This window comes from Antrostomus carolinensis, unplaced genomic scaffold (genome assembly GCF_000700745.2).
Source record: "Antrostomus carolinensis isolate BGI_N321 unplaced genomic scaffold, ASM70074v2 scaffold3431, whole genome shotgun sequence".
Taxonomy (NCBI): Eukaryota; Metazoa; Chordata; class Aves; order Caprimulgiformes; family Caprimulgidae; genus Antrostomus; species Antrostomus carolinensis.
The window spans coordinates 5,413-27,502 of NW_010294623.1; the positions used below are offsets into that span (position 1 = coordinate 5,413).

Below are 22,090 nucleotides of genomic sequence, written 5' to 3' on the forward strand. Positions count from 1 at the left end.
CTCAGAGGAAGATTCTGAGTTGCCAGAAGAACAAATTTTGGAAGCTATATAAAACCTTCTACCTCAAGGAGCAAAGCAGATTGTCTGGAATTGCCTACCACAGAGTGTTACACATCCTTTGAAACATCTGGCGATGGCCACCCTCATAGCCAGGAAACCAGATTAAACAAATGATGGAACAAATCCCACACTAAATTAATTATCATTGGATGCAGGAGGTTCTTGTGAAATCTCTTTACTTTATCCTTGCCCTTCCAGCTGGAACAGAGCTGCAGAACAGGCTAGCAAGCTCATTATCAGATTTCAGAGAAAATAAAGCACTGAGCCACTTCTCTGTTAACTGGTAAACAAACAAATGGAAAAAATATATTTAAGACATGACTAAATGATTATTTTCATTATATAGTCAGGCAAATAATTTAAGGATTTACAATCTTTTCACCTACTTTAGTCATAATGATATTCAGTTGTTGCATGACCATTACAGGCCTCATCCAGCTTCATAGGAAGCCAAAGTAATGAAGGCAGGACAGCACTTCAGAGGACTTGCAAGGATTCCACGCTGGCATTTACTTTCAGATAAATATGCCTTGCAGAAAGTTGCATACAGGTGGCTGTATTCCACTGGATGCAACTATCGGGTAACTGGCCAACGTTATAAACAACAGTCCACCACTTGGTCCACATTCTGTAGACTGAATGCTTATTTCTATTTCTCAAAGATGACAAACAATATTGTATCAAGTATCTCTGAAAAATGAAAGTTCTTGGACTTGATTTTTTTAAAATCTCTTTATTAAGAAAAAGCATTTTTTACATAGAAAAGATACAGAAGGTAAATAAACACAGTAGAATTCATTGCCTCGTGTAATAGCTGTACAACTGAATCTTACTGACAAAAGTTGCAGAAAACCTAAATATTATAAAAAGCCACCTCCAAAATGAGACTCTTGACAGAGTGAGAACGAGACACAAAAACGAACAACATTGAACAACTGTGAATCACAAGTATGTAGAAAGACACAGCCAGTACGCCACAAGAGGCCTCGTGCCAAAGGATATTCCTGTTTCAGTATTATGCCTTCAATGGAGAAATCAGATAACTTTAATTCTTTAAGAAATCTTGGTATCTTGTATATCCTGCAATTTATTATTTAAATTTCCAACTTTTCAGAGCTGGAAAGCCTTTAAAATTTTGCTTAAAAAGAAACTCTGATGAGATTAATATTTTAGTTTTCAAAAACAAATTCTTAAATCTTGTTTTGTCATGTCTCCCAATGGCAATTATTACATTATTTTCCCAAGGATTATGTGAAGGAAAATAAGACAATGAGGAATATTGAATTCAAAGCTGTGAACTGAACTGAGTACTCTTGCACTGGCATCTGTGATGGCCTTTGCTGAAGCTTGCAGGGGAGTACAGAGATCTGCCGCAGTGCCTGCAGGGCACTTGCCTGTAAACTGGGGCAGATTCAGCAGCACTCCACTGATGGCATGGTCAGCGGTACCGTCGGGAATTAAAACGGTCTCACAAGCTGGCACTGTGCAGACTAAAAAAATATACCAGGGAAAAATAAATGAGAACAGACACTTGAATGGCGACAGAAGACAAAAGATTTATTTTTATGGACTTTCAACTGGTGTTAAGATCGCTTGAGAGACATCCAGTAGATTTGTAAGACCACCACAGATATGACTACATATGCATGTTCTGTCTATCTCACTACCACACCCTGTCTTCATAAAGGCACTAACTATAAATAATATGAAAACGGACAGATAAAATGCCAGAAAAAAACCTGGATGCTCGTATGGATTTCTGTGTTTATGTTTGTACACATTCATGCTTTAAATGTACAAATTTAAAATTAATTTTAAAAGTCACCTTTATTTTGGCAATAGAACTGATAAAATGAGACATGCAGAACACACAGCTCGACAGAACTCAGTGCATGATTATGTCAGATTGAAGCAGTTCTTTATCACCCTCTGTGAACTGGGAATACATTCATATTACAAGGCAAAAAAACCCCCACCCAAAACAGACAACATCTGGCTTCTGTATAATGCATCTGCTTTTCCACATCTTCTCCAACATCTTTGGATAGTAAAATCTACGTCTGACCACAGGTTAAATTGTAAGGTTATATTTTAACAGTCTTCATAGTGCAGCAAGGCAAGACAGAGCTGCCCATATTCACTGTTCTATCTCCAGGCTATCCATTTTTAAGTCGGGGGGTTTAAAGCTAATGACTTCTTCATAGGTAAGTTCTGTAGAGAAGGGGTAAGGGAGAGAGGAGAATTAGGTGATAGTGTCTTCAGAAGAAAAATATTCTAGACAAAACAGTTCTATGGATGCATGTGACTTGTAGTTTTTATTTCCAGCCTTTTTAAGAGTCCAGCTCCAAAACCAGACTGAATTCACCAGGAATGCTTCCGTTAACCTCAGATTACAAATTAAGATTCACAAATACTGTTATTGTACAACTTGTCCATCCCCTTCAGGTAATTACTAAAATACACAGGCCCTGAAATGGAAACATCAATTATGCTGTCAGATGACCTCCCAAAATGATGTAATAAAAGACAAAACGTAATGGAAAATGGAATCTTGAAAAGCACCTGAAAAGGTTTTAAAATGTACACTTTTAACTGCAGAGAATGTTCTTTATGATCTCTCAGTTAATTGCCTTCAACGTAAATCACTCGCAGTTCTGTGTTAATGCCTTGGGATCTAGGTTTTTATATTTTATTGTAAGATAACACAATTTTAAGGTCCTCTGAAAAAAATTTCTTTTGTCTTAGAAGCATGTAGCAAGAAAGGCTTAACTAGAAACACAGATTCCTTGCTATTTTACTCTGCTTTAGGAATAGCCCTTTATCTTTTAATGCTGAAAGTCATGTCCTGTTTTGGGCCTTCCACGGTAATGGATACGTCATCAGCAGCTACGTCCTATGTATTTTCTCAAGTTAGATACTGTATTTTAAAGACCAAATCCTATTCACACATAAATATATGGCTATCAGTGCATTACTTCAGGATCTATTTTCCAAACACAGATGTTTAAATAATATAAAACTTGTGCCTATTAGCTTGTTTATTAAATAGATCTGTCCGAGACAGCTGCTACACCTGCAAGTGGACCTTGCACTCCTCTAGAGTATGTAAAAATCTTTGGGCCAAATCTTGCATACACTCTGATTGTGTTACGCTGCAGCACGGTGTACAGTGATCAGTGTGCCAGCTTCAGTGAAGGATTTCTTTGAAAGAAATTCTGTGTGAAGAACCTTCAGGTTGAAGGATTCCTTAGGTAACTCTTTCAGTGACTGATTTGTGGCTATTAAGTCGCATCTGGCCACAGGCAGCCAGGTGGGAGCTAGAGTAGTCCTGACTGAACTCAGAGGAAGCTGGCGTCCTCAGAAACTGGATGCCTGGGACTGTATTAGAAATTATTCCTGCTGGCTGTGCATTGTATGTTTGTGAAGCTCCCTACCGGGTTCTCATGCCACCTGCTTAGCTAAGAGCATAGATGTTAAGCTGAGATATGTGTAACTGGAGCACCAGCTAAGGAGAGACAGTGTCTGAATAGCATATTCTTGGCCTCTAAAATTCTGAAATATTTTCTGATTAAACATGCCAGAAAGAAATCTATGAGCCTGGGCTGCAAGCCTCGGCAGTGCACAATGGAGGCCAAGGAAACTCTTAAGTGCAGAACGTGTAAGACAAAGTATCTGAAATCTCATTTTACTTTGGTGCTCAGTCTCTCTTAGGATCAAGTGCCACTGATTTTTAATTAGAACAAAAAGAGGGGAAATATGCCATTGACATCCTGAGAAACTGGGTCAATATTTCATCAACAATACAAACATTTTATGCAAATAGTGACCTTTCATGTCATCTTACTTAAATGTGGCACATACTGTACTTGAAAATAAAATGCTTATTCTCCAAGATAAAAATATGGCCAGGAGGAAGAGCCGCATGTCTTGTGCCAGTTTTGAGATTTTTGTCCCAAGCCTTTTTTTTCCCCCTGTATAAAGAAGGAAATTGACCTGTAGTTCCAGCAAGGACAGTGATGTAGAAAAATATGATACTCTCCTTCTTAGAGAATTCTCCTCCATGTCCTCATTTCAGTTCAGAAATTGTTAAGCTAAGATTGTTCCTGAAATAATTTCAACGGAGTTTCATCGCAAACAGAAATCAGCTTTGCATCTCGGAAATTGTTAAACTTCCCCGTTAAAGACTCAATCAAATGAAAAAGTAGCAGAAAACAAATCATCCAGTGGTAAGTACAGCACCAAATTTAACATGCCTTTCAATAAACAAGATGCATGGGTGGTGCTGTATGCTGCCAGGTTTTGCAGAGGAGAGCATGTGTAAGGCATAAGCGATACCAGTCAATCCTCCCAGTTTGTACAGATGCAGTAGGTTTCTAAAAAACCCTTTCCAGGGCTCTAGAAAGTTCATTTATTTGTAGAGATCCATGACCCCACTCCCATCTTTCTTTAAGATGTATTTGCTGTAGTCAGGCTGCTTGTCTCCCCTGCAATGCCCAGGATAAAACATGGCACAAGTGGAAGGGCACGAGTAAGACATGAGAGGTCAACAGTCTTCATCCATAGTTTTACCCACTATGCTAATATATTTTTATTAAATGTTTCTGAAATAAGTTATAGAACATACAAATAGAAACAGAAGAAAATTTATTTTATCGAATACATATTCCATCTTAAGCCAAGGAAAGGACTTTATTGATAAACAGGAGCAATTAGTTTTCTAGAACATTACTCTCAATTTAAAATGTCTAGTAAGGAATTTTTAGCATAGTATGTCCTCATTAGACAATGATGAAATTGGACTGTACTTTTCAGTATATCTGCAACCTAAATGTTCAGCCATGTCACTTCCGTGACACTGTAGTGCAATATGATCATGATGCAAGCATGGAATTAACTAATAGAAGAAGGTTGTTGCAGTATTTCTCAAGAATGGCTTTTGGGGTGTCACTCCAAAGTAAAATCATCAACTCTCATCTCAAACAGGATCATGATTTATCTATTAATCCCAGTTACTTAGCTATATAAAAAATGATTAGCCAAATATACACTTATGTGAATAACTGTCATTTTTGGTTCTGAACAAAGTTATATCAGAATCTCAAACAGCATCACTTGCCCTAGGACAGTTACTTCAGCTGAGGATCTGACCTAGAAAACTAAAAGTTAGTCAGTTACCTGGTAACTTGCATCATCTTTTAGTTAAGGGTAAACCTGCTATAGGGAATGTAGTGAGGAGATGACAGAATGGGGGAAGGGAGTGAAATCCAGAGAGGAAACACAACTGTTTCCACATTTCCACTCCCACAAGCACACACATGGACTTAGCTTGTTTCCCTGAGGCTTAAGAGTTCAAATTGCTCTTGTTAGAAACAGAGAAGAACTGTTACTTAAGTAAGGTTTTGTTCTGCTGCGTGTGTTAACTACTGCATGCAATTCTGTTACCTTTCCATTCATCTATGGTTCTCTCCTTGTTCTCTATTGACTCATCATACAGCTCAGCCTCAGGTTCATCATCTGGATCGTGATACTGTACAAAGTATGGATGTGCAAGTGCTTCTGAGGCAGTAATTCTTTTATCGCTGTCTAGTATAAGCATCTTCTCAAGAAGATCTACAGCTAAGGAAAACAGAGAAATGTGGTTCAAAGCCAGAAGAGACCATCTAGGAGTAAAAGAGAAGGCAACTGTTCACACACAATGTATTCTCACTCACCTTAAACACAGCTAACACTACTGGCAACCCCACAACATTTAGGCAATATACCAAACAAGTTTTGAAGATTCTATACTCTAAGTACAATTTTCACAGCTGAAGAAAGCTTCTGGTTTGCTTGTAGTGTGCACAAAGGTTCATTACAGTCTATTTGATATCTGATTCACCTCTTCAGACTTCCAAGGCCTTCATTCTGAAGAGATCTCTGTGTGCTTAAATGTTAACTATCCTCTGTTGTGCATCATGTGCTTAACTTGGTCCTGATCAGTGCAATCTTAAGGAATTTAAAATTGTGAATGTGAGATTACACTTTAGTTAGCTGCACCAATGAAATCAGATGAAAACTACAAAAAACATTTTAACTCATAATACTTCCCTATATACAATGTTTTAAGGTGCTCGATGGAACTGACCAGGCACTGTAGTAAGATTACTCCAGTGACTCAAACATCTCCTTTGCCGTGTCACAAGAAATGGTGCACAGAAACATCTCTTTTGCACAGACAGAACCAATTGGTTAGATATAAAAACAATAGTGCAGGATCAGACCAAAGGTCTGTCTAGTCTGGTATACTGTGTCCAACCATGGCTAATACATTCCTAGGAAATAATACACAAAAGGGCTATTCAAACAGCTATACTTCCTGCTATATTCTTCTGCTTGCCAGCAATTTAGAGCTCATGGCCTTCCTGAGCCAGAAGTGACGTCTCTAGTCTAGACCCCGTGACATTTTTATTTATTCCTGTTATATATAGCTGGCTTTTGCTTTTCCATCACAGACCATTTTCCTTTAGGAGGTTCCCATAATCTCCACCAGAAACAAAAGACACAGGCTTCATGAAGGGAAAAGTCTCAGGATGAAAGGTTAAGCAATGCTCTTTTCACTCGTCCAATCATTATTATATTGGATCACACAGCAAAGGAAGGACTGAATTCCTATGTTAGTGAAAGATTTAAACTGTATCAATCTGACTTTCTTACCTAATGGATTGGCACCACGAAATACTGCTTTCAAATCCTGTTGAGGCATATGTGGAAGAGATTCAATGTATTTTCTTGCCTGGGAATAAATCAATATACATACCACAAGCACAGGTTAAATTTTGCCCAACAGTAACCATATCAACTCTAAAAAACCAGACATAATACCTGTTATGTTTCTTATACATGGTAAACCTTCTTTGGGTAAAACAATAATGTATGACGTCAATCATTTTAAACAGTCACTCCTATGTACTGCACAATAAACAAGAGTTTTAAACAGGTATATCTTCCCCTAAGGGTTATGTGTTAGCACTTAAGTTTTCACCTACACTTACTGGTTCATTGCAGTATATCCCCAGGGAACACACGTGTGTAACGTTCAACCAGAAACTGCAGCCTAAATCACCTTTCAGTTACCCTCAGTGAAGTGGTGTAATCCAACCTGTGTCTTTCCCTCTTCTTTCTCCTCTGTCGAACAGTAGCTTCACTAATGAAAGAACAAATCCTGATACTCCCAGGGCACAGATCTTCAGATATTTAACAGAATTTATAGCTTGCCTTGTCACTGTAGCTGTGAAAGGCTCATCCGAACTCAGCTAGGAAAGGGCTGCCCTCGTATTAGACCCACAATGTCAGCACAGAGCCTGATGTTATATGAACCACAAATTTCTGGGCTAAGGTAGGTAGGTAAACATTTATCAGCAACAGAAGAGGTTGAATGCTGGTCTTAAAAGGCTGGAATTGGACAGAACAGGGAGTTCTGAAATGGAACAGTTAAAGAAGAGGCAAATGGCTGTCCCCAAATCTGTAGAAAATCCAGCTAGACTTTGAACAAACCTTAATCCTTTTAAAACATGTTTGTGTTACGGGGAGGTCTTCCTGCACACTTAGCAATCCTGTTAGAAGGAGACTATCTGCAGGAGGCTAACTAAGCATCCTTGGCCTACTGAAGACAGCAAAGGAAATAAAGTTGTTCACACTAAGCAGCTCCATGGCTTCACATGAGATATGGGCTTGAGAATTGTGGAACTATCTTCAGGATTGACCATCTCAGTGCATCATTAAGTGACTACAAAATACTCTGACATATCAGCTGTGCAATCCTACAGCCACGCTTGGGAAACAGATCCTGTTCCCTACAGTTCTCTCTGTCATCATCTGAATTTCTGCAGCTACGATGAACTGATATAATATTAAATCATTACATCACAGTCTCTTTTCAAACTGTGTTCTAATTTAGTGAGGCAAATCTATTTATTCTTTTCTGCTTTTTAAAAGATATAAGCATATTCTAACATAACTCTAGAGTATCAGTAGTGACACATTTCAGAGTCCTACTAAAAGAAGCAAACCTTCATGTGTTATGTCCCCAACCTGTTAAAACTCTATGAGAATTTTTGCTCTTTATCATGGGGGCTGACAGCAAGCCTTTCTAAGAGGATGATGTTTTTCTTAGCAGCTGTAGCCAGTCACACAGAGAATGGTGTTTAAAGGCTACTCAAACACAGGCTTCTCTCCACCTACTTTACGCCCCCAAAGTTCATAAAGGCAGCAGACACCTGCTAGACAGTCAGGGTGTGCAGCTCCTATCAGAGCTAAGTCTTCCAGGGAATTAGTTTATACATATGTATGAAGAGCAGAGCAAAACAGAGCTGTCACACATTCTTGTATGGAAGCTATGGATGAGGGTAGAAACAAGAGGTAAATTTATCTTATGACAAACGTGTGAATTTGTGGATTGTTTCTGTATGGACATCAATTAACATGACTAATCCAAACATGACTGAACAAGATGCAGTCAAAATTATCTCCAACCTTGTCCACAGGTCCTTTGAAAACAACACAGACTATCAAAGCATACTTACTAAGCCATCCCCTCAGAAACCCAACCAATAGAATCTAGACCTTTAAATTATCCTGAAAATAATGAAATGCAATTACTGTCTAAACTTGTATGATTGTGAAAGACTGACAAATCAGCTCAGCTTGTGGTGAAACATCCCATGAGGTTGATCTTTTAGTTTCCAATTCTTTAATCCTCCATTTATAACTGAAAATAGGCTTGGCATTTCAGAAAAAAATCTGATCTTGCTGTTAGAGGAATGGAAAAAATTGTCCGGGACTGCAAGCTGCATTAAGAAATATCTAAACAATAAAGCCCAACTAGAAGGTAAAGAAGAACTAGAACAAAGGAATGGAATAGACACTCCCTTGCAAGAGGCAAGTCCCTCCAAACAAGGTATCTCCTTTGATCTAGCTGCTGCAGCAGCCCGGATGTGACCTAGCAGCACTCCCATTCACTAACTTGGTTTTTGTGTTCTTTCTGTGCCCTAAAGGCATCATTAACCCCAGTAAAACAGTTTTGGGATTCCTGTAGCTCTCTGAGATATGCTCTGAAACACTAGAAATTAAAGACAAAAGCAGACACTATCTCCAGTAAATATTTAAGGTGCTTAATCTCATAATCAAAAAGCTTGCAAACTGACTGCTTGTGGGCAAACCACACATTTGTATATGCTACTCTGAATGTGTTACTGCAAAAGCCGTAGGATCTTAATAACACATAAAGGCTATATAAGGACATATGCTTAGGACAGCACAGTCCAAAATCTGCCCCCGGCACAGGGATGGATCATCCAGCTGCCCCAGCCATGTCCAGGTGCTGGGTACCCACAAGCTCTGGGGTTGTGTTAGCCTGTGCTGATGAGGTTTTGTTATGCTTGGACCTTCCAGAAATACAGTGCTGCTCTGGCTCTCCTGCTGTTCCTGCTTACTAACCCACTGGTGTATTAAGTTCAAAGAAAACCCATCAATATACACATGTGAGTGGAAAAAACAGCCATTAGTAGTAGACTGAGGTTTATACAGAAAAGGTTTAAGAAAACAGCTTCAGCTCTGGAAGTATCTGTGTGCTGCTGTTTGACCTGAATTTTTACACTTTGCCCATCACCTGCCTTTATAAATCACTACCACATCTCATTCCTCAGCTGGATATCCATGGTTATTGCTTAAAATCAATCCTTTAAATGTAGCTTTAACAGAGAAACAAAGTGGAAATTGTTAATTTGCTAGATTACCATCTTAAAGAAAGTTAAAAATCACACCATTAACTACAGATATTATCGTGAAAGAGGACCTCACACAAGCATTCAGAAAGATGAATAAATATGAATTTCAAATTAGGGATCCAAATAAAAGCACTCATGCAGAACAAACTTTATTTGATTCTGATATCTCTGTTTAGATGTCTTACAACAACAGAAAGCATAAAAATTAAAGAGACATCAGACTTAACATCAATAAGATAATGCCCTGAGCTGACCATCAGTTTGAATTTTTTATTATAAGTATAGCACTAAAATAAAAGATCATCAGTATCCTTTCAAAAACTGAGTACATGAGAACAAGTATCAAAATTAATCCAGCTGCCAGTCAAGGCATTTGGATACCTCTAAAAAGAGTATTTTTTTAAATCTGGCATTCTAGCAACAAAAAACAGAGATCACTTGGACGTGTTTGCCCATTTCCAAAGCTGAGTACCTGTGTAACACAACCAGTGACACACAATGCCAGCTGGAGAAAGCGACAGAAAGTCAGTTAACCAAATGAAGCTGTGAACTCACATGTTCTGATGATATCTTCTTCAGAAGTTCTGAACTGGGTGTGCCCACAACTTCCATTATTCTCTTTAGTTGATCGATATCTGCATTATTTCAGGGAAATAAACAGCACATGGTCCTTCTGGGTTTAAACAATCAATGAGCTTTCATGCAGATAGTTAAGATGCTTAAAACTATTCAGCAGAACAATTCCATCCCAGTCCATGGAAGGACACCAATTCATACCTGCTTAAGCCTAGTCCTGGAGTATCAAATTCTCTATTTGTACTATGTGAATCTCTGTCAGGTGTGCCTGTATGTGAGAAAGGTGCATGTAAGATATTGCTTCCCTGTCCTAGTTCCCAATTTAACATACACTTCTTAAGCTTAGATTTAATAGTACATTTATGTTCCAGTGATCTGAAGGATTTCTAAAGGATGGCCTATTACAGCACATAGGGCTAAATTACCAATCTGAGGGCTGGTAAGTGGAAAATTCTCATTTGGTAGATTTAAAAATCTGTTTTATATCACTCTCAAGATTAAAAACTTTAAAATATTAATTTTTCATTGTCATATATGACCTGTACAGTATATTACATTTTCCCTAGAGACTCAAAGTTATTTTACAGCTTTATTTAAATTGTTGTCACATAATTGTAGACCATGTTTTATAACAGCAAAAAAAAAAAATCTTATTTCTTGAAAACTAGATGTATTGACTTTTCCAAATACCACATATCATGTAGTCAAACAGTCTGAAGCACAGTCATCATGCATATGATGAACAGCTGGACAATGCTTGTGGTAACAGTAGAGCCTAAAGATGCTGAGCACAACAGAAAGGTCAGTAGGGAGACTTGGTCTTTCAGCTCTCTTATCAGTTTTGTAGGCAATTCTAATGTCATGTTGTTTCGTACCTGCCAATGGCTTAGTTTTAGCAGAAGCGTTTGCTTTTTGAGGATTTCAAAATAGTGAGAAATGTCAATATTCAGTAGAGAAGAACGTGCCTTTGTTTCTCATATTAAAAGCCTTCCTCCTCTGAAGCAGTTGTTTCCTCATTCCCTGTTATCTGTTTCTCATTTTTCTTTTATTATTTTACTGCTCTCCTCAGCAACAGCTCTTTTTTTTTTTTTTTTCTCCTGCCAGCACAGAAAACACCAATGGAAATCCCTGATGCTCCAGCAGGGACCACAGCACAGTGCTGAAGAAAAGAGGGTTTTGATGCTTCTGTGGCTATTCTGGAACTGCTGGCATTTTTTATAACAGGACACAATATGCCCATTAATTATTATTTTAAAGTTAATTTGTTTGCATTTTAGGAACTTTCAGCCTAAAAGCAGTTCTATTTTTTTAAATTATAACATCCCATCAAAAAATACCACCTTTACTCAGCTTCAGTTTTAATGTATGTTATTTCAGTGAGATACACACATGGAATAAATCTGCTTTGTTGTAACTAGGTTATTATTTAAATTGAGATACACAACAAAGAGTAAATGTAACTTATTGTTGTTAAAAGCATCTGTTACTGGTTTTTTTCCTACCAGTGGGTCTCATATTCAGCCGTCATATACACTAAACTGAAAGATTAGCAAAAATTGTTTACTGCTTTAGAAGTTTGTTACCTCAAAAACATTTCCACAGAAACACTCAGGTCATTAAAAAAAGAAAGAAAGAATTAGAGAGTATTTTTTATAGCTGCATTTTATGTTTTAAGTTAAGGATACAATCATTTCCTGGAAATAGGGCTTTTCCTTTCAATAGCTCTGCCATGATGCACCCAACTGACCAGATGTCAACTGCCAAAAAAAGGACAGAGAAATGTGTATGATGAATCAAAGAGATTAATCTTAAACAGAGTTGCCTCTTGGTTTAAAACTGTCACTATATCCAGATGTAACAAAATGCAAGTCTTCACAGTTTACCTGTTTGATTGTAGTGCATCCAGTTTAACATAATTTCTGGAGCTCTGTACCATCTTGTCGCAACATATCCAGTCATTTCATCATCAGTTTGTCGAGCTAAACCAAAGTCTAAGATCTACAGAATAAAAAAGAATTAATAAAAATCCCTTTTCACTTTTGTTTTGGGTACTGATTTCCCCCATTACTTATTTCTGAGTTTATCCATCAGTTCTAGTCCCTCAGCATCGGTGAAATGAAATAGCAACACTCTGCAGACGAGCTCATCTGCCCTCCCTGCGGTGTCCCTGCAGCCTACGGGCCTGCATAAAGACGCTTCCACTGCAGTGAGCCCAGCCCTTTGTCCTCTAAGGCAAACTTCACATTTTGCCTCAGGTTCAATGTTCCGCTGACATTTGTTTGCTAAAAATAAGCACTGCTGCTATAAAAATGAAATACTATCAACTGGGAACGTTTGTGTAAAATGCCAACAGCAAGTGCCACTGGCCACGAGCTGACCACAAACCTGCAGAAGTTCTGTTGTTTCCCTCTCATGTCTACTTAACCACTGTTGCACACAGGTAGCATTTACTCAAATCACGCATTCTTTTGATGCCACTAGGAGAGAAGCATATATCCTGCGTAACAAGGTAGATTTAAATCACATACCATCTGCTTTCAGTAGAACTCACCCACTAAAACAATAATGGAGCTCTGTTTAGGTACACTTATTACTCATAGTTTTGATGGCAAAATGTTCCCTTCCATATGCTCTCCCTTGATAAGTTTACATCGACAGGAAGTTATTTCCATTACATTTTTCCTGATCACTTCTTTGCTTTCTGTTTTTTGATTAGTCTATGCCTACTAATTATGGAGTTAAAAGGTATCCCTGACTCTCAGAGAGACTGTTGTCAAAGGGTACCATCTGAGCCTCAGTGCTGTTTGTTAAGTCTAAACTAGTGAGCATCTCTTCAAATAGAAATGTGAAATAAGATCAGTGGCAACCTCCTGTGATGAAATCCAGGATTATTTATTAAGCTGATGGCTAATCCTTTTCATTGAGAGTAAGAAAACTTTAAGAGTATCATTCAAAATTCCTCAGTTATAATCCAATTTAAAGATATAAAAAGCCTAAAAAAAAATTTGAGATATAAATAATACATTAACATCTTTACTTCTAATATACTTTAAAAACACTATTTATTTCTTAAATAAGCAAAAATAAAAGCATGAGGCAAACAAGGCATGAATAATGGCTTGAAACTTGAACACTAATGCCCTTATTTTTACAAGGGTTTTTTCTTTGATAGCTGATCTCTTCTGTCAATTGTGAACACACGTTTTCCTTCTTTTTGCCTCCATTTCCTTTTTTTTTTTGTACCTGGAATTATCCACTAGTTTGTTCTATTAGAAAATAATCTGGAATCAGAGGAAGTAAACCTATAAATATAAACAAAGCAAAGAGCAGTGTAACAAATACTAGGCAGAGGGGTGTACAGATACCACAATAATAGAAAAATAAAGAGTAAAAGTCTCCTTTACTTAGAGTACAAAAATATAGCACACATTTTAGAGTGCATGATCAGACCCAGATGACTCATAAAATTTCACAGATGCTGAACATACATGCATGAAGACATTAAAGAGATAATAATGAAAATTGCTGAGCATCTGCAACTATCACTAAACCAAACAGGACCTACAGTTTCTCGCCACAGATCTGGATTAGTGCAAGAACCTAACTGCACTGCCCTTATACACTACTGTGATTTTTTTGCTGATCTCGTAATATTTGGAATCTTCTCTTAAATCCCTTGCAGCTGGAATAAAGTGATTACATCAAAGTCTCAGTCAGAGGGACAAAGATGTTTCTGGCTGTCATGGAGAAATGCTAAACTTCTCATTTCTAGGCTTAAAGACTTAGCAAGCTAGAAGACATCTTTTCCTTTTCCAGAGTCTCATGCTTATTATGTAGTATCATATCACACAGATACAGAGATACGTATTTATATAGACGTGTACATTAAAATAGCATTTGAAAAGTGTGGATTACAGGGGTTTTTTGTTTGTTTTTTTCGTTGTTTTTGTTTTTTTTTTTTTTTTTTACTACCTGTAACTGATAACATAACTGGTAATACTGATGTCTTTTTTCATTTAATTATTTAATTTAGCTTGTATATTCTGTAAATGTAAAAAGGAAAGTTGTTACAAGGCTTCATCTAAACATGGCAGATGCAGATACATATCACAGGTCAAACTTTCTAGATATACTTAGTTAAGTACTCACTCATGGGCCAAATTATTAGCCTATGTACCATCTGCGTGGAGCTAGGGATGAACATTTCACAAAGATACTTCTGTTCATACTAAATTAACATTTGGGAGAAAACACATGTTCATGGAAATGGGTTTTCTATGCCAGGGAAGCAACAGTAGCAAACAGTTGAAATTAATGGAATCAGAAATAAAAGTGACAGAGAGAGTTTGAGACCTTTTACAGCATTCTTTATTGCAACAGCATGATACCTACCCTCAATTCACAGTCTTCATTTACAGCTAGGTTACTGGGCTTCAGGTCCTGCAGCAGAACAGACAGAGATAGTCAAGTAGAATTTTAACCTTTTAAAGTATGTTATAACTATGTCTTAGTAACACGATGCACAGAGGGACACACTCTGTTCATTTTTATTATCACAATGAGTGAACTTACCCTGTGGATGATTCCAGCTGAGTGAATATACTGTGAAACAAAAAGGGAAAAAAAAAGGTAAGATTTGAAGTTAGAGGTGAAGGAAGGTACAAGTCTCTTGTCCTAACTTTTCACTTCTGAGACTCATTGCTTTATATACAGAAAAAAACTTACATCACACTACATTTTCAGATCAAATGGAGGTATGACTGTTGCCTGAAAAGGGGTGGTAGAACAATTTGGCAGGAAATAAACCCCCTTGCATTCCAGCTTGTGTGAACAAGGCTGGTTTTTGATTTCTATGTTACCTCCAGTAACTACTCCACAATGATGAATTTCAACACCACCTTGTTTCGTCTTATCCAGAGCTGGATATTTCAAGAAAGGTAACCATGAAGATTAGATATACCACAAAGAATAGCACTTGCAGTGATTCATCTGTCAATAGTTTCTTACCAATTTGGAATTTATTCCAGTCTTATCTGGATGTCCATGCTGATTTGGCTAGCACCTCAGTGAAAACAGTGGCCCAGGGAACAGTATGGTTGACTCCTAGGTGATGTAAGTCACCTTCCCATACTGTGAACACTGAACGGGAGTGAGAGATACTCGCACTCTGGGACAAGTTAGTGACCAACACCCACCTAAGCCACAGCATTGCTTCAGGCCCACTCCAAAGCAGGGACCCAAAGCAGTATTTCAATGACTATTTAGTGTCTTTGCTATTTTACACAAAACATTAAAACTCAAAGACTGAGAAAAGCTTATTCTGTAATTGCCTGTTGTTCACCTGTGTCCTGGTTTCAGCTAGAATAGAGTTAATTTCCTTCCTAGTAGCTGGTACAGTACTGTGTTTTTGATTTAGCATGAGAATAATGTTGATAACACATTGATGTTTCATTTGTTGCTAAGCATCAGGTCAAGGATTTTTCAGCTTCTCCTGCCCTGCCAGCAAGAAGGCTGGAGGTACACAAGAAGCTGGGAGGGGGCACAGCCAGGACAGCTGACCCAAACTGGCCAAAGGAATATTCCATACCGTATGATGTCATGCTCTGCACGTAAACTAGGGGGAGTTGGCTGGGGGGGTGGCAAATGGGCTGGCCATTGATCAGTGGGTGGTCAGTAACTGCATTGTGCATCACTTGTTTTATATAATTTATTATTATTATTATTATTATATCTTCCTTTTCTCTCCTATTAAACTGTCTTTATCACAACCCATGAGTTTTTATCTTTTGTTTTTTTCCCCAGTTCTCTCCCCCATCCCACAGCGGGGCAGGAGTGAGCGGACAGCTGTGTGGTATTTAGCTGCCTAACGGATTAAACCACAACAACTTGTTAGGATTAACAGACCGTTTATCTATGGTCTTACTGACCAGGATCAGCAAGACCTCTAAAACCTTCACTTCTATTCTCTGGGGGTGAAGTCACCTTCTTTTTTAGGAGCAGAGATTACACTCAAAACCTGTATATCATGTGGGAAAGCCCAAGGAGAACACCCGGGCATTCTTCTTGTTCAGGACCTACACACTGTGTATCAGAAGGGCCACCCCAGAGCACTCCTCACAACAGCTGTCAGCAGCTGAATGAAGGGGAAACCAAACTACTGCTTGTGACAGAAGGAGCTGTGTCCCTGCTCTGCTGAGACAAGGGCTCCTCGTGGTGCCACCCAGCAGCCCTCTACCAGCCAGCTCGGGAGCTGCCAAACAACACAGCTCCACACTAACGCTCCATCTGCTCAGACAGCTTCTGCTGGGTGTGCCCCCTGCGCTCCCAACTGCTGAGCGCACCCACCAGCGAGCCCAGAGCTTACTCAGGTATGCGAATACTCATTGTAATGGCTCCAGCAGAGATATAAGCAAGGAGTTATATATGATCAAATGTTCTTTGACTAATGAGACATGAGAATTTTAATTCCAGAAGAGCCAAGCCATAATCAACCCCTCCCCTTTGGAAGAGAGCCAGAAATGCACCTGAGTGCATTTCTGAAATTAATATCCACTTTAGAGCACAACTCTTACTATTATTTAGCTCTGACACAACATAGCCTTATGTTCAAAACCGCAAGCTGCATGATTAACTCAAGAATCCATCTTCCTAATCAAGCTATTAACTTAAGTAAATGAGAAAAAGCAATTAAGGGCTCAGTTCTGCAATTTTTATTCACTAAAATCTGCACTTAAATTGACAGAACCTGCACGCATGAATAAGAATGACTCTCTCGGGCACCAGGTGACTTGCTGAAAATCATGTACTAAGTATATTTCAGAGCCAGTATTTACCAAGGCTTGCTTTCAAACATACAGATATTTTCCATGGCTAAAATATCAATTACTGTTATCTACTAAAGCAGCTGACCCTTCTCCTTTTTTTTTTTTTTTTGCTTATACCTGGGAAAATCAACACTGATCCAAGAAAATGCTTATCACCTAGTAATGGGAAGCATTTTCTACACCTTCTCCTGTTTATAGACACTTACACATTTAATGTCAGCAAAATGATACAAATTTTAATTCTTTTGGAAGACAATGTTGCTACTATTTAATTGCCAATTGCCTGTGTTATCTAATTGTATAAATATTAACTCATATGATTAAAGGGAACAATGAATTTAGAGGCATAGTAAATCCTATGATTGTGTGCAATACTGTACATTGCTAGGGCAAATTTCTACTTCCAGACATTTCCCAAAGAACCCAGCTAACTTGGTTATCTCTTCACTCACGTGACACTCTACAAAAATCAGGGCTGTGGTGGAGGAGCCCAGGACTTGGGAGTCTTGGTGGATGAGAAGCTGAACATGAGCCAGCAGTGTGTGATTGCAGCCCGGAAGGCCAACTGTATCCTAGGCTCCATCAAAAGAGGGGTGGCCAGCAGGGCGAGGGAGACGATTGTCCCCCTATGCTCTGCCCTCATGAGACCCCCGCCTGGAGTATTGTGTCCAGGCCTGGAGCCCCCAACACAAGAAAGATGTAGAGCTGTTGGAGCAGGTCCAGAGGAGAGACACAAAGATGATCAGTGGGCTAGAGCACCTCTCTTACGAAGAAAGGTTGAGGAAGCTGGGCTTATTTAGCTTGGAGAAGAGAAGGCTCTGGGGAGACCTCACTGCAGCCTTCCAGTACTTGAAGAGAGTTTAGAAACAGGAGGGAGAGCAACTTCTTACATGGGCAGATAGTGATAGGACAAGACAAAATGGTTTTAAACTGAGAGGAGATTTAGGTTAGATATTAGGAGGAAATTTTTCACCCAGAGCGTGGTGAGGCACTGGAACAGGTTGACCAGAGAAGTTGTGGATGCCCCATCCCTGGAGGCATTCAAGGCCAGGTTGGATGGGGCCCTGGGCAGCCTGATCGAGTGTTTGGCAACCCTGTCTGCAGCAGGGGGTTTGGAACTAGATGATTGCTAAGGTCCCTTCCAACCCAAGCCATTCTATGATCAAAAAAGTGTTTAAATACTGTCACTTCAATGAACCAGTCCTTACTACACCACTTTGGTGCTGACTCTAAAAGTCCAGCATTCAGCCCATACCTTAAGACCTCGAAGTAACTGATAGATGAGAAACTGTATATGATCATCTGTTAACTTCTGGCACTTCACAATGTTATTCAAGTCAGCACCCATTAAATTTGTCACAAGATACCTGTGCAAATAAAACAGAGAGAAGAAAACAAAGAAACACACTTCATTTAAGAAGAGCAGAATGTAAATCCTTCTAAAAGCAGCACATCTAAAGAGTAACTACACACTCCCATGTAGGTTCATTTTCCATTTTCTACTAACACACAGTTTATGCCCTTAAAATCAGCTATTAGCTTTAATAATGGAATCACACCTATGAGATTTAATATAATGAAAAAGAAAAATCCTTATGGTACAATAAAAAGTTTTATCTCTGTTTCCCCCAAGACACACCACAGCAGTCCAGTGAGGGGAGAACCCATCCTATTTTGGGATGAATTTGAAGCCTCACCCAGTATCAAAGTGGGAGCCTAGGCACCAAAACTACAGCACCTGCAAGGCCCTGGAATATCTGATGATGGAGATTGACATTGGATTGGTTGAAATAAGAGTGTTTTGTGTGACTTCCCTCCCTGCCCCCACTGGAAGTTTTCTTTTTTGACAAATTTTGCGGAAATGTTCATTGTTTTCCAAAAACAGTGCTGGGACAAAAGTATGCATCTATCATACCTGGTTCTCATTTGTGTAATTTTGCCCCAGAGTCAAAGGGGTTTGGCCACTAATTTTCATGGAGACAAAAATATATTAAATACTATTTCTTCTGCTAAATTGTTTACCTAAGTGCTTATACACAATGTAAACCAAGAGGAACTCAGCATAAATCATATGTTTGAGTAACAGAAAAATAGCCTAAATTTACCCTGTCTCAGTCAACCAACAGAATACTTCACTGCTTTCCTAAACTATCCCATGTAGCTGTGAAAAAATAATCTACAGCTCACACATAACTGAACTGAAAAATAATCTTACTAATTATCATTCAAAAAAGTAAAAAAAATGAGGCCCATCTTCCTGCCTCCTTTTTTATAGAATTTGTTGCAAAAAGATTTATTGGGGTTCTTCACAGAAAGCCAACTGTGACTGCAAGTCTATTAAAGGTTCCTTTTTAAAACCAGAGTGGTACTTACTAACTAGTCAGAATAATTTTAAAATTTTACTTACACTTCATTAAAATTTTCTATTGATGATGCAGGTGTAAAAACATCTAGCAATCCTATAACCTGAAAGATGAGGGAATTGACATTTTATTTTTAGAAATCTGTAAAGCAACATGTAATTAGCATTGACAGTGCTTAGCATTTTTGGGATGAAACTTACAAAAATATGACATATAGTCACCCTGAAAACTTAGTACAACTGGCACAACAGGTGGTCTATACAGGTATAGCCTCAGCTACCTCCATGACCAACAGAAAATTACATTAATTACAAAAAGTAAGTACAAGACTTTAGACAGTCAGAAATAAATGCAGAAAAGTAACATCTCATCACAAAAAAACCTGACACATGGCTTATAGACTTGTCATACTTAAGATCATGCACAATTGAATGGGATATCTTGTTCTGTTGTTGTTTAACTTTTTTAGCATCCTTTCTTTAGGATACTTTTCAACCCATTATATTTTATTCAGGCTTCAATTCATCAAGTTACCTTTAAGCAGGTGGATACTCCTGAAATCAACTGTTTGCCACATAAACTTCATAAACTTAGAACAGCACTCAAGTATTTGGGGCCTAAAGTTGACTATCTTTCATCTAGATATTACACTGTTGATAATTTCCATGAGAGTATCTGCCCTTAATATCTCAACAGAATCTAAATTCAGCAAAAACAGGTTTGATTTTTTTTTTTTTTCCTCCTGGACTGATGTTTCAAGAGCATCCAACAGTAGTGAGCAGAACACTCTTATACTCTTATTACTTTAGTTAGGGAACAGTAGGACCACTTGGTTTGCATTTCATATGCTGCATCTTCAAGATGAAATGAGATAATTTTTCAATAAAAAGGCAGCCTTTTACTGAAAATCTCTACTTTAAAGTCCAGTGACTTCACTACACATAAGATGGCTGGGTCCAGGTATCTTAGGTAGCTAGAGAGTTGCATGTACTTTTCAAAAAAGATTGTACCTAACTGAAATTAAACCTATATTGCAAACTTTTGTCATAAAAATCCGAAGGGAAAGAACTCGCTCTCCACTTACGTTCTCATGCTTCATGTGCTTAAGCAACCTAAGCTCTCGGTAGGTCCTCCTGGCGTGAATAAGTGATTGGAAAGGTCTTGAAAGCTTTTTTACTGCCACCTTCTGTCTTGTTTTGGTATCATAAGCTGAACTAGAAGAGGAAAAGAAAAAGTGCATGTTGAAGGCTTGTTCCACTTCAAAGCTCTCAGCTAGTTAACTGGAGAAACCTGTACTCTCCTGGGGACTCTTACTCTTTCCTTTGCCTTCTTTCACCTTCTACTCAGGGACTGCAACTTGGGGAGCTAGTCAGCAGTAACTGAGTATTGAAAGACAGTTCCCTTGTTTTCCAAACAGCAAATCACTAACACTTATTGTAAGGTTCAGGATTCATCCCAGGTGATCCTTCCTCATATGGCGGGAAAAGTAACCAGAGAATTAGCTCCATTTGTGTGGCTCCAGCCTCCAGCTCCAAGGCAAGGCTCATATGGAATATGGGGATTCAAGCTCTGGGTCTTACTGAACAAACTCGAGTCTTTACTAATTAGAGGAATGCTGCCATTGTGTCTAGCAATATTAACTACCTATGTGACCATTAGCTCATTAGACAATAGTATCACAAAACTGGTATCAAATTAGGATGTTGACATAGCCAAGGACACACCATTTCTTCAGAAAATGCTGGTAACCAGAGAACAACAGGTACATGTCTTATACTTCAGCCCACAGATCCTGCAGACACACAGCATGTGCTTAATTAACTTCATACAGATGGAGATGCCTCGCTGAAGAGGACACTAAATACACACGTAACCATTTGCGCAGAGGGAGACCCACTGGTTTTGTGCAAAACCAGGGCAGAAAGACATGACAAGCACAACAAGCCACAAATAAATGCTGCCTGTTATGTAGCACAGAAATAAAAATGATCCCAGTATGTATCACTTCATGACACTACACAGTACAATTATAAAAACATTGTTTGCTACTTTCTCTTATGAAGAGAAAAAAATTTCTTTAAATGTTACTCTTATCCATTAAGTTAAAATTGTGATTAATTAAAATACCTTGAAATTCTCTGTTTGAAGTGTGAATAACACTATCTGTGCTTGCTAAAGAGCATTATCAAGCTGAGAACCCTTGCACATTTATCCTACTAGGACTTTTTTGGAGTTACAAACACTGAAAATCTGATAACATGAAAAATGCATGGAGTACAATCACAACAGTCAATAGTCACAGCAAATACTATTAGCTCCTCATGAACAGTGTTTTGGACACTCCTGCAAATTGTGGTAGGAGACACCTCCTAGAGACAAAAAACATTGACTGTGCCTGGAGTAGCTCCCAAACTAGTACACCAAGCCCATAACCAGCTACAAATAGGTGGGCTCCTCCACAACTTTGATGCTCTGCTAAAGTAATGAAAAGCCAATGAAGAGC

The 22,090-nt window shown here is 38.5% G+C and overlaps 1 protein-coding gene across 1 annotated transcript; it reads right to left on the reverse strand.

Annotated features, from left to right (window-relative positions):
• Nucleotides 1-1,769: 1,769 nt before the first annotated feature.
• On the reverse strand, nucleotides 1,770-20,797 carry LOC104519375 (mitogen-activated protein kinase 11). Its single transcript, XM_029087392.1, has 11 exons — nucleotides 20,672-20,797; nucleotides 19,632-19,690; nucleotides 18,480-18,591; nucleotides 14,973-15,002; nucleotides 14,793-14,840; nucleotides 12,284-12,398; nucleotides 12,086-12,157; nucleotides 10,380-10,459; nucleotides 6,754-6,832; nucleotides 5,503-5,676; nucleotides 1,770-2,271 (listed from the first exon to the last, which is right to left on the reverse strand). Exons 1-11 carry the CDS (start codon nucleotides 20,684-20,686, stop codon nucleotides 2,198-2,200), a joined length of 858 nt encoding a protein of 285 aa, XP_028943225.1. The 5' UTR covers nucleotides 20,687-20,797; the 3' UTR covers nucleotides 1,770-2,197.
• Between the last annotated feature and the right edge of the window lie 1,293 nt (nucleotides 20,798-22,090).

What these genes read in the sequence shown, in the direction of transcription:
- LOC104519375 (XM_029087392.1), bottom strand. An exon ending in CCTATTTCCAGGAAATGATT is followed by an intron (nt 10,460 to 12,085) that starts GTATCCTTAACT and finishes GAAATAATGCAG; the next exon opens with ATATCGATCAACTAAAGAGA. An exon ending in AACCATAGATGAATGGAAAG is followed by an intron (nt 2,272 to 5,502) that starts GTAACAGAATTG and finishes CCTTCTCTACAG; the next exon opens with AACTTACCTATGAAGAAGTC.